This window comes from Lissotriton vulgaris, chromosome 4_1 (genome assembly GCF_964263255.1).
Source record: "Lissotriton vulgaris chromosome 4_1, aLisVul1.2, whole genome shotgun sequence".
Taxonomy (NCBI): domain Eukaryota; kingdom Metazoa; phylum Chordata; class Amphibia; order Caudata; family Salamandridae; genus Lissotriton; species Lissotriton vulgaris.
The window spans coordinates 762,643,263-762,657,151 of record NC_141691.1 but is presented as its reverse complement, the minus strand read 5'-3'; the positions used below and the strand labels follow the sequence as shown (position 1 = coordinate 762,657,151).

The 13,889-nt window shown below is 41.2% G+C and overlaps 1 protein-coding gene across 2 annotated transcripts in view; it reads left to right on the top strand.

Moving 5' to 3' along the window:
• The window catches only part of LOC147722552 (serpin B6-like), a 276,708-nt gene that overhangs the window by 82,175 nt on the left and 180,644 nt on the right, over positions 1-13,889 (top strand). For both annotated transcript variants that reach the window (XM_086965073.1, XM_086965074.1), the window contains exon 4: positions 3,779-3,896. In XM_086965073.1, the coding sequence (XP_086821199.1) occupies positions 3,779-3,896 (118 nt within the window). The remainder of the gene's footprint in view (positions 1-3,778; positions 3,897-13,889) is intronic.

Below are 13,889 nucleotides of genomic sequence, written 5' to 3'. Positions count from 1 at the left end.
TTAAGCATTCCATAAATCATAAGCAGTAAGGAGGTCATACAGAAAAAAAGAAATAAAGGAAAAAATCGGTAAGTAAAGTATACTATTGTTAAGACATAAATAATCCCCAGATTGTCACTTTTTTGTTTAGCCTGAAGGCCCTTTGAAGCAGCAAGGGTAATCTCCATATTATATGTTTCCTTAACTAGGCTTCACCATTCCATAACAGTTGGTGGGTTTTTCTGAATCCAAGCTCTAACAATAATAAGTCTTGCACAAGTAACTAAAATGTTCAACAAATCACTAAATGTACCAAAAACCCCACATATACCCACCAACACATCAATTGGTGAAAGAAAAATAGGTTGAGTAAGTCTGTCAGAAACCACCTTGAGTATTCCATCCAAGATAGAAACATGTGAACAATATAAGCACCACTTAGATCACATTTTAGGGCATTTCGTACGTTCACTATAATTATTATTCTTTGCCCATTTAAGAATTCTCTCGGGGGTATGGTATAATTGACATACAGTTTTAAACATTTGCAGTTTAAGACTAGAAGAATGAACTGATGTATTTAAGCTTTTAAGAGATAAAGTAATTAGATCAGATGGTACATTTGAAGCCAATATTCTATTCCATTTCTCAGTTAATTTTATGATGTCGTTAGTGTTAAAGTCAGAAAATATCTTATGTCCTATGCTTATCATGGCTTTGTCTGATTCTCTATAGATACAGTCCCATACATCAGAATCTATTACCATAGTGAGTTCTAATTTCTTCACTAAATAGTCTTTAATCTGATAATATTTAAACCTGTCCAGTTCTGGTAAATTATAACATTGCTTTATTTTTTCAAACGCCATAAATCCTTGATGATCATATAAATCTCCCAAGAGTTTAATACCAGAGTCTAAGAGTAATCGGCATGTTGAATCTTCAAAAAAATTAAAGGAAAGCCTGGATTACCCCACAGAGGTGTTTTATAATGTAAATGAGAAATGTTGCATTTAACCATGATGGAACGCCACATATTAACGGTATCTCGTACCGTCTTGAATTTAACCCTTTTGAAATAATTAGGGTCATTTAATCTGTAAATGAACATATTAGCTTCTTGTCCAAGTAAAAATTTATGAAAATGCAAACGCTTATCAAAAACTGTCAAGCTACGAAAACGAATCAAAAAAGCCGACCAATAATAGAGCTTGAAATCCGGGAGAGCCAGTCCTCCTTGACTAAAGGGGAGTTTAAGTGAGGAGACGGCTCGTCGGGCTTTTTTATATCCCCATATAAAACTACTAATAATTCCCTCTAATCTAAGAAAATAGGAATTGTTTACGCGTAGAGGAATTGCTCGGAATAAATATAGGTATTTAGGCAAAAAATTTCATTTTAATTAAATTTATTCGGCCAATGATACTAAGTGGTAATTTATGCCATTTCTTAAATTGCATAGCAGTCTCTTTTAATAGTATTTCATAATTTATTGCTACAATTGAATCAATATCCGAAGAGATTTTGACACCAAGATATGTTGCGACACCGCAAATTCCTGGAGTGGGAACAGGCAGATGGTAATTCGTAACAATTTGAGTTTTGGTGGTGTTAAGTCTATAGCCAGAGACTGAGCCATATATACCTGCTTCTATTATGATGCCTTTCAGGGCTTGAGGTACATCTGAGGAGAACACTGCTACGTCATCCGCATATACAGTAATGTCAAGTTTATTTAAGCCATTGAAGAAAGGATTAATTAGGGCCTGACGTTGAAGTGCAATTAAAAAAGGTTCCATACCTAAAGCAAAAAGCAGGGGTGATAAAGGACACCCCTGTCTTGTCCCCCTCTTAATTGGGAACATAGGAGAGCATTTTCCCATATAAGATACTTTGCCCATAGGATTATCATAAAGTGATTGAATCCATCTCAAAAATTGGCCTTTAATGCAAAATGCTTGTAAAGCTACCCATAAAAAGCCCCACCCCACTCGGTCAAATGCTTTTTCTGCATCTAGTAGAATCATACCGAGTGGGGCGGACTGAGTCCATGCAGCATCAAAAGCAGAGATGGCCATAGTAATATGCGCTGTAGTGTCTCGTTTTGGAATAAATCCATGTTGCTGAAAAGAGACCAGCTGAGACATGACTGGCGCAAGCCTAGTAGCCAATATTTTGGCGAAGATTTTAGCATCGCTGTTGATAAGCGAGATTGGTCTGTATGATCCTCTCTTGAGGTACTTTAACCTTTTTTAAAAAGAAGATAATTTGAGTTGGATTCCAAGATTTGGGTGCTTGTTGCCCATTACCTATAGCACGGATCACATCAGTTAATAATGGTGTCAAGTCCTCGGCACAGCATTTATATAATTCCAAAGTAAAAGAATCCTCCCCTACTGCTTTCCCTGTTGCTAGGGAATTAATAGCATCCCTAATTTCTATTGCTGTAATGTCTTCCTCTAGTTGTGCAGACTGTTCTGGTTCTAAGGCTTTAACCATATTAAGCACTACATAACTTTTAATACTGCCATCCGAGGTTGTAATTTCTGGTGTATATAAAGCTTGATAAAAGAAAGCAAATTGTAGTAGTATTGATTTAGAGTCGCAAAACAGTTTTGGGGGCAGTTATCACATGTATTTCACACCTACTTCTGACCAGGGACAAAATCATTGTGTCTAGTCACTGGTAGAACAAGCAAATATCAAATGTCACATGCTATGGGGTGACATATTAACTATATTAAATAAAATTTTCCTACCTGTTAAAAGGGTGATTTTGACAAAGTTCCAAGGTGCTGCCGTCAGGCAGCACAGGGTAGGAATGAAGCTATGCATTTATTGCCACTATAGTGGATGGCACAATATGTGCTGCAGTTCACAATTCACATTTAACTTTCCATGTCATGGGTGTAATACTGCACATACTGTGCTTTATATGAAAGTTAAATGTGGCAATCTCGTTTGAAGAAACATTCGGAGGTGATGACCCAGAAAGAGGTTCACTTTGTACCAATAGTGACTGAAGAACTCTTCTGCTTCCTCGTTTATATTCCCAAACATTGTCTCCATATCTCTCTTGAACTCGTACTCCAGTCTGAATATTTAGAGGTGGCAATCTATGTCCTTCTTAAAATGGATAGGTCGTGCAGCCAGGGGGACCCCGTTTCCCTTTCCAGACGTTTAGTTGACACTCTTAACAGCTAATAATATACATTATGTCCCCTTACAGTAACTCCTCTTTTATTGACTTCAAGGCAAGCTGTTTGTTCTGTACCACATAGCAGGTCACAATTAGTGCAATACCCTACTTACTGGTGACAGTGCAATTATAGTTGTGCCAGATCTGTAGGTCTAGCCCTGCTCTGCAGCACCATGTTCTTCTAGCTGTTTTCTCCCTTCACTCGCACGCTAGTGTATTTTACACTGAAGTCTCCACCGAATCTCTCATGACTACTCTTCCACATCCTGATAGTTGTCTCTTCAGTCTTTTGCTGCTTCTCACCTTTGATTTTACTATTGCTTCCTCGGTATTTTACCTCCCTACCTTTACGTTTCTGCCCTTGAAAAGAAGCATGCACACTTTCCACCTTAAAGCCTCTTCTCGTCACCTTACTGACTCCCTATCTGGTACCTTCTGTCCACTCTGCAGGCTTCTCTCATGAGAGGATTGCATCTTTGTTCATTTCTGCACTTACCTCAATGTTGATATTTTTGACCGAGGCTACTATGTCCCACATGTATGCTGAACTTTTGATTGTCTTAGTAACCCCTCACTTTGACCTCTTACTCCTTTTTTCAGGGATTTCTGGATTCTTGCAATAAATACTACCTGTCCGAGGTAGAGCAAGTTGACTTCCAACAGGAATATGAAGGAGCCAGAGGACGAATTAATAACTGGGTAGAAGAAAAAACTGAAGGTGAGCACCTCCTGATCACCCACATATTATCTTCAGAATTGGTGCACGCTGCGATTATTTCCCTGAAGGTCTGCGGAGTCTGTTTTGAGCTGAAGTCCATAATAATCAGTTCTTTCAAATGAAAAGTTACATTTCACAAATGGGATTTATTTATGTTTTTTTTCTTTTTAAATCAAGCTGCACACGTTTTTAAAATGTGGTACAAGTTAAGGAACTGGAAAAGGGGTGTGCTATCTTTTACTTGCAATGAGTTCCCTTAAATTTCTAGCTGAGCGATATATCTCCTATTCCTCTATATCATTTACAATCTCGAGTCCTCCGCTTCATTTTTGCCTAGATGAGTGATCTCCAAAGCTGGAAACCTGTAACCCTTTTGATGCACTTACACGCGTCTTTAATCTTGCAGGAGGGGGCATTCTCTAGTCTGTTTAAAACCGCTTCTACCAACCCTCGCACTTGAATCCATTTCCATATATCGGTAGAAATGTGAACATTGGTGATGTCATTTTGAATGACAGACCCCACTTCTGTGCTCAGACTGATGGGCCTGTACTAACCGTTCAAGAATCGTATATTTACAGAGACATCATTTTTTCCCTTTTATCTGGAACATTTCAGGTACATGGTGTAACCTGCTGTTTATTCTAGTTTTCCAGAGCTGCTTAGCTATGCATTGGAGTGGAGTCTGTTTTGCACCAGACTTGAAATGCAGACTCCATGGTGAAAATGAAGAAGTGTGGACACTGTTAAATTTTGCGAGGATAATATATGGTCCACATTTGCATCATATATCCAAACTAGTGAAAAACTCTTAACCAGAATTGTTCTGTTCCTAATAATGTAGCCTGTCAGTCCGTCACTCAGACGAACTTTAGTTGAATTTTCTCATTGGAAAACAATGGGGCCATAAACGTAAATGTCCATTAGCTTACAACCAAATGTTAATTGATTCGCACAAGCTATGTTTACTTGCAAGTATCTTCTCAGCGAATGCAACTCACCGGTTGGTGAACACAGTCACCAACACAGCTAGCACTTGGCGTTAATTTCAAATGTAATCAGATTAGATACGAATCCTAAGAAAACTGTCTTATTGTGAATATCCATGCCTCACTTTTGTCTTATCTCTTTTTTCCATGCGCAATTAACATCCATTTGGCACTTAACTTATTGTTGATAGGAAGCTTGTAACTTGAAAACACATGTTCATGGCATGTAGAGCTGTAGATATGCATGCTCTGAATGCCCATGCCATCTAGTTTTTGGATTGGACGTGTACAACTTGTTTCTCTTCGAAAAAAAATCTTTTGAGTCATGCGGTATAGTGATTCTTCCTGAGTCTGGTAATGTGCATGGGCATCGACTCCATAGTCAGATTGTTTTCCTATGCTATCGACGTTGGACATGCTCCGCCTAGCCTCTGATTTGATGCCATGTGGAGCTCTTCATCAGGGCCTCTTGAGTCTTCCACTCCCAACACCTTTGGACAATCAGTCTTTGCACAGAGTTTTCACCACCTTTGCGGCGGTTCCTCAAATGCATCTGCGTCTTTGGTTTCGTCAACACCCTGCTCGTGCCTTTGCACCTCTTGGGCAAATTCAATTGGATCATGCTCTCGAGAATGCAATCAAAGTAATGGCAAAAACGCCCTTTCGCCACTGTTCACAGTGCCTTTCTAAGTACGTGTGGGCAAATCAACATGCAGCTTATAACCTCTTCCTGCCACAGGAGCATAACAAGTACTCCTATTGTGCCTGCTTCGCCTTCCACTCCAAAAGGACCATCAGTATCATAGGAATGTTTGCTGCATAATGGAACTGTACCAAGATGGTGATATTCCCAACATCATTAGGGAAGACGTCTGAGAAGAAGTGGAAGAAGCTGCAGCCTTTAGTCCAGAACCCGATTTCACCTTCTGACGCTGAGATCCCAGACCTGCAGCCCACGCCAGGCCAGCGTCCGAAGATGACAACAGTAAGTATGTGTTTTCACCATTAACTCACTCACCGCCCCACCAGGGCCAGTCTTCTGTGCTGCCACTGCTTCCCAGCAATAAGCAGCACTGATCTATGACTTCAGATACAACTCTACACCTGGTGCTGAGCCAGCAGCCTGAAACACTGCCCACATCCATGCCGACAGCTCCCTCAACAACTTCTGGGGTCTTAGCTCCGTCACCTATGGGCACCTGAGAGTCAAAACTTCAGTCAATGTCGAACAGCCTCAAAGCTGAAACATAATTCGACGCCCTGTCTACAACCTACTGCAGACTTTGAGGATCGGGAGCTGCCAATTCTTTAACACTTTCAGAAGGAGCTGGACGTTCGATAGGGAAGACTGTTCATGTGGTTAAAATCACAGCAAAGATGCAGGAGACACTTCCTCACAAGAGGAAGCTGGTTTTTAAGGAGCGGATAGCATTGGAGCCCCCTCCAATGCTGAAGATGCTTCAAGACTTGGGCACCAGTTCCCTGCCCTAATGACCTCCTTCTCCCTATCACCCATCTCTACCTCCCCCTCACCACCACCGATACATCAGCCTCCTCCTCGGTATGGCTCTACACATTCTTCATATAGGGAGGGGAGTCCTCAGCACTAGAAACCTCACAATGTTCCCTATGACCCAGATTCTCAGGAGTATGGGGTCGTCCCAACAGGTGACAAATGTAAATGTCCAGTATTTGTAAAGCGCAAACACTTACCCGAAGGTGTCAAGGCGCTGGGGGCCATCGGGAGGATTAGTCGAGCTATTGTCCAGATTCACATGGTGCTGGACTGATCTGCCGCCAGTGATCAAACCATGAGCACCCGTGTTCCAGAGTCAGTCGCCCTGGCCTCTGCGGCACACCTCTTCCACAACAACTTCGATCTCTACACTGCCAAGCCTTTCTTCCAGACAACACCATCTCTTACTACAATATATTTTACAGGCGGCCATGTTTCACAAGGTAGGCCTACACTCCATTGCAGAGGAGGATGACTTCCTAGTAGAGACTCTCTCACATTAACTGCATTCCATACAGTTTTTTCCCATGCTTAAGGGGGTGTTTAAGCCTACACTGTATGGCTTTAAAAACCCAACCAAGACTAGGATAGTCACCCAAAGGTGTATTTCTTTTTTTTTTTTTTTTACTCACAAGCCCTCATTCTTGTCCCACCCTACATTAGCAGGGGGCTCCCGCCAGACCCACTGATGGTGCACTTCACCCATAAACTGGCAAATACACAGGGCACTGGGGAACCCCTGTCGCCAAATAAAGCAAGAAAATTAAATTGAAGCAGCAAGGAAACAGTTACCACACAATTGGCAGATCGCCAACTCCGTAGGGTTGTTGTCCAGATATTGCCATGGCCATTGAGACAAAAGGAGTGGCCTAGTATAGGATCTCCTTGTACAATATAAAAAACAAACACAGGAAATGATAGGGGAATGGCGAAGATTCTCCAACACCACCATCATGTGTGCTCTTGACGTGGCTGACGCCTCTGCCAGAGGCCTTAACTCCAGTGTTCTGATCTAAAAACACACTTGGCTCTGTGTCTTTGGCTTCAAGCCAGAAGTACAGCAGCATCTGATCAACATGACCTTTGATGGGAAATACATCTTTGGGCCTCAAGCTTATCGTACGCTAGAAAAAAATCAAAAAAGACGCAGACGCAGCCAAAACAATGGGAGCTATCCAGTCTCCATCATCCCATGTAACTTTTCATCACTCACAATTCTGTGACAGTGCCTAAGCCACCTCCCCAGAGGCCTCTACCTCTTATCAGAGGCAGCAGCACCAGCGACAAGCCTCCTGGGTCTATTTGAGGGGGTGCCTATAAGGGGAAACCATTCCAAGTTCCGGGGAAGATATGGGGATACTGAGGAAGCTGCAAAAACAAATGTGCCGAGGGTCAAAAGGGGAAATAATTTATCGACCGGTCAACTCATGCCCCTATAATCAAGGTAAAAAACGCAGAAAGAGAAGACCAGGTCCAAAGTGGTGTGCTGTCCTAAGTGGTGAACGAGGATCACACGGGTGCATGTGTAGAAAAGAGTAATGAGTCTCATTGGGCTAGGAAAATCCCATCAGACCACCCTTGTGGCGGCATATCATCATATGGGAATAGGCAGTCGCTCCATGCACCGCCTTTACCATCGAGTGATGGTGCGGAAGTGGAAAGCGGCGCATTTAGCCACAGTCTTGCTCAAAGTATAGTACAGAGAGTGCAGTGCTATAGAAAAAGTGCTTGCTAAAATTGACTACCTAGACTAAGGGAATTGCTTATAGAAAATAGTGTAGGTGTCAAGATTAAGAACGCGCCTAGTAGTGGGTAAGTAAGACTACATTATGGCGCTGTGCAGGGTGGTCGACTAGTTTCAGCTAGATGGAGTATTACTCCAGCTTTCATCAGGACCGTAAAGATGATAGGCTACTGCAACACGGTGTGAGGAGTGTACAAATGTAGAAGAAAATTAGTTACATCAATAGCGTGCAATGTACTTAAGGAAGTCCTGTATCTCCCCGGAACTTGGAACCCCAATGTCCACTGAAGACAGGAAAGGAATCTTCTTCCTGTCAAGAAAACCGAAAATACCATGTATTCATTTACACACAAGAGTCCACATAACCCCACAGACGCCATCAAGACAGAACACACCTGCGAGAACAAATTGCGTTCCTCATAACAAATAAGCATATTAGCTTCATCACAGAGAGGCATTTCCTCCTAGTGATACTCACCCAGCTTTGTGTGGGTGAAAACCTCACCTCGCCCGGCAACCGCTCGGGAAATTGAGGCCCCGCTCTGATGTGTAGAAAAAAGGACACAGTTAGCGCACAATTACTCTGTGTCCAGCCCAATCGCTATACACAAACAAACCCAATGGACGTGTGATTAGATTCCTAACTGCCCTGCCATAAACTAACCCAGTCACTGGATCAACACAGATTGCTTGAGGTAGATAAATAACCCTGGGAGGGAGAACTGAGGTGATAACCATGCCAGTGGCGACCATATGTTTCCCCGTAACTGATACTGTGAATAGGACTACGAGTACTTTGATATGTCACAGCAAAAGAATGCTGTCGACCGGAAAAAGACCCAAGTCTAAAGGCATTGCCCTGAATAGCACTACAAGTACAGTGATAGGTAGCCGCAAAAGAAAGCAGCCGACCGAAAAAGACACTACCACAGATAATGTGGAGCCCACTCACTAACAGCACTGCCCATACACATAATGATTACTACAAGACAGTCATTGCAACCTCTCAAAACTCACCTATCTGTTGGTACCCATCGCTCAAAGCCGAGCGGAAGGCTGCCCAAACAGCGGCAGCAGGATATAGAGGGGTGTTTTCCCCTAAGGAACAAAAACGGGGTGGAATGGGTGGGTGTAGGGTTGGCTGGTTGTGGGAGGGGGGTAACATTTAAAAAAATACCACCACGAGATTGAGATTTGTTGAATGTGACAATAGGGAAACAATAACCTTTATGGTCAGAATGGAAAGGGACAGTATATCGGAGAAATGTATCGACACAGATGTTTAGCCTGGAACGTTGCAGGCCTCAGTAGTAGGAATAAGAGGCGACTAGTTCAGGAGGAGCTTAGAATGTATAACTCCCATCTAGTATTACAATCAGAGACCCATATCGCTCATAAAGACAGGAAGCTACTAGGGCAACTGGGTTATGATGTAATAGCCTGCTCATCGCTAAATGTTTCAGTCAGAGGGGATCGCCATTCTAAAACAGATGCAATTAAGATTGGAGGTTGTTAAAGCCGCTCTGGATAAGGGTGGCAGATGGGCCATTGCTCAACTAGTATTAGAAAATTATAAATATGTATTCTGTGTCATATATGGCTCAAATATTGATGATCCTTCTACTTTTGATCGGCTAAATATTGAACTGTTGGAATGGGAAGGAGAGCTTATAATTACGGGAGATTTTATTTGTATTATGAATTGTATACCACCAGGCGGGGAGCTTTTCAATGGATGCGCAAGACACTAGCTGCTATTCTAGAAGTAGGGCCCGTACACAACATAAAGGATGCCTGGCGAATTAAATATCCTAAAGGGGCGGGATATACCTATTACTCTGCACCACATAAGCTATGCTCACGTATAGATATGGCTTGGGTCTCGGATAGGATTTTAGATCCTAGTACCATAGAGATATGCCCATGGGTCACTTCAGACCATAATCCTATTCTTCTTGTTTTCAATACTTCACAAATAAAACATGGCTATTTTCATTTCCTAGGTATTTATTATTAGATTCATATTACAACTCAAGGAACACATCATAGAGTTTATCAAATTGAATCTTAACTCCACTTTATCCACTGTTGTTTGGGATGCCTGTAAGGCTAGTATAAGGGGATTTGTGCAACAGTTTGTCTGGAGACAGAATTCAGAGTCTAGAAAAGCAACTACAACTATGGCCACTAATATACTGTCACTGGAAAATCAATTGGCAGAAGCCTTGAGTCAAGGTTCCCAAAATACTGTTGAACTGGGATATAAATCAGTGAATCTTAGGTCTGCTATGAAAGCCACTCTCAGAGAGAAAAGCAGTGTTCAACTACACAAATATCAACTGTCTCAATATGAGAGTAGTGATAAAATTGGAAAAATGTCACCATATAAAGTCTCTGATAAGGCCAAAACATTAATTAAGACAATAAAGGGACCTAACAACATTATTTATAACCAGCCTGCACAGATAATGGAGCAATTTGTTAATTATTATAGAACTCTGTATACTCCAGAAAATCATCCTACCATGACTAGCATACAAATGTATTTTGATACTAATATGATAAAGAGCAGAGAAATGGAAGGAATTGATCAATTAACTAACATCACTGACAGAAACAAGACTTGCAATTGTTTCTCTGTCATCAGGCAAGGCTGCTGGGGAGGACATGCCACCAGTAGAATTATACAAAATTTGTACTGATGAATTACTCCCCCTCTTTTGTCAGTTAATTAACTCAATTGGTCAGAGCGGAAAGGCTCCTAATTCGTGGAACATCGCAAAGATAGTTTTTTTTTCTAAAAAAGAATAAACCTGCTAATGAGTGTGGGTCATACAGACCCATCTCACTCATTAACACAGATGCAAAAGTGTTTGCTAAAGTCCTTGCCACACGATTGACTCCTCTCATGCCAAAATTAGTTAATCCTCAATAGCATGGATTTCTCATGGGTAGGGACACAACAGCCCATGTAAATATGGCTATAACCGCATTTGATGTAGCTGAGATTGACTCCACCCTACTCGGTATGGTATTGCTGGACGCTGAAAAAGCTTTTGACCGAGTGGGGTGGAATTATCTCTGGGCCGTAATGACAACTTTCGGTTTTAAAGACCACAATTTCAGGTGGATGCAGGCTTTATATGGTCACCCAACTGCTAAAATTAGCTATGCTGGTATGACATCTTCTAATTTTACAATATCTAGGGGCACTCTGCAAGGGTGCCCTTTGTCACCCTTGCTGTTTGCACTCTTTAAAGAACCATTTATCAATGCACTACAGACTCGACCTCGAATCGTTCCTTTTCATTTCGGCCTTCATTCTTTAAAAATTACAGCTTACGCTGACGATATCACCATATATTCTACAGATGTTATTGAAGCTCTACACTGGATAACTGAGGAAGCCAATAGTTTTGGGGCAATTTCTGGATAAAAATTAAACATAAATAAAACGCAGATAAAAGTGAATTATAAACCCCAGGCTTCAGTACAAGGGGTATGCAGGGCAGCTACATATCTGGGTTTCAGAATTTCATCTAAAATAAGTGAAATAATCATACTCTATTATGAGGCTCTATTAAAAGAAGTGTCTGTTATATTGAAAAAGTGGCACAAGGTCCCACTAAGTATTTTCGGGCGAATTAATTTCATCAAAATGAAGGTATTGCCAAAATGTCTTTATTTATTTAGGTCAATTCCACTGTGTTAATTCTTTTTTTTTAAAACTAGATTGGATCTTTAGTGGCTTTATCTGGGGATATAAAAAAGCACGCCGATCAATTGCTTTACTCAAGCTTGCATTTAATAAAGGCTTGCTGAACATTCCCTTTTTTTTTTTTTTGCAACTTTTTTTGGTCGCCGCCGTAGTTTATTTAATCCAAACAATCAATACTACTTTTATCAGTTCATGCTGGTTGCGGACTCTAATCAGTTCTTAGCGAGAGTTAACAACCCTAATTATTTCAAAAGGGTAAAGTTTAAGACCGCAAGGGAGATTGTTAGAATTTTGGTTTTCTATTTTAACTATGTGTAAAACATCTTTTTTTCATTCTGAACTACCTTTGTGGGGTAATCCGGGACTTCCTGGAATCTTCAATGATGGAGTGGGCAATGCATGGGCCATTTCTGGAATTAAAACTTTAGGGACCTTTATGGTACTGATGATTTTATGGATTTTGAAGCACTCCAAATTCTTTATAAACTGACTGAAACCATGCGGTTTAAGTATATGAAAATCTGCTTTTTTTTTTTTTATGCACAAGCTGAATGAGGGACATTTCCGATTCAGATATCTGGAATTGCTTTTACTCAGTAAAGACTAAATCCTCTATCAATGAGGGCTACAAATGCCTTCATTCTTATAAGGCGGATCATTGTGTGAAACTTGCTATGAAGTGAAGCACAAAATTGGGTAATAACATAACTGCTACAAGATCTCTGCTTCTCTCTGTAGCATCAATAACCTAGTACAGTCCTCTAACTTAAGGCTAGAACAATATAAAGCAATAGGTCTTTTATATTATACACCAGAAAGAATTTCAAAATGCTCCCTAAATAGCCCTACAAATGACCAGTCTAAATGCCCCAAATGTGATCTAATCGCGGCTGATCTAGAACATATGCTTTTTTCATGCCCAGCACTGACTGAGTTTTGGTCTGGACTGGACAGTGTTTTGAACCAAAAACTTGTTAGATTTTCTCCCTTTACTGTAACAATTGTACTTTTATGTATACAACCGCTGAATAGCCCACAGAAAGACTTATTAACTATTTTACTCTCGTGTGCTAGACTGACTGTTGCCAGGGCATGGATTTCCCCAAAACTACCTCACATCATGGAATGGTGGTCCCTGGTTAAAGAAACTTCTGCTATGGAGTCCGCATTAGCTAAAATAAGAGGAGTTAGATCACTGATGACATTGGATAGAGTTTGGGAACTTTTGTTTAAATATCTCTGCTGTTCTACGAATGTAAATGCTAAAATGTTGTTTTGTCTCCTCTGATTTATGCTGCTTAATAACTTATTGTCCTTTTTCCACCTGGCTAAACTTTATATGTGTATTGATCTGCAATTATTTTACTTTTCTTGTTTTCAATTTTTCTTTTGATAAAATGTATTATGTAAATCTTACAAATGTATTTTCTCGTGTTGTCAATAAAATTTGTTTTTTAAAAAGTCAGCACCCATCGCTCTCTGCAGTTGTGGGTCAGCAGTAGTCTGTTGTGTGGCAGGCCTTTTGTAGACCAGTCCCCTAGGAGAGCATCACCATGAACGCCTATCTCACGGGCTGGTGGTGCATCTTCAGGACATGACTGTTCAGGGTCTGTGGATACTCCTTCAACAGACCTTCACACAAACAATCTGGAGTTGTTGGCAGTTCAATTTACTCTGAAGTCCGCCTTCTGCCACATACATCACACAATGGTCCCGGTCATATTAGGCAATTTGACTGCCATGTATTACCTGCGGCAACAGGTAGGTACACACATCTCACCAGCTCTCAGTGTTAGGGCAAGGCATTTGGCATTGAGCAATCCACCACAGACTGCACCAGCTCGTGGAGTAGCTTTTGGGATCGTACAACAACTTTGCAGTCCTGTAAGCACAATACGGCAACAAGTCTGCAAGTGGCAACTCCACCCCAAAGTCCTGCTCATCCGCTTCCAACATTGGGGGTTTTCCCAACATAGATCTGTTCGCAATTGCCTCCAGGTTTCTATGCCCACAGTCAATGGGCAAT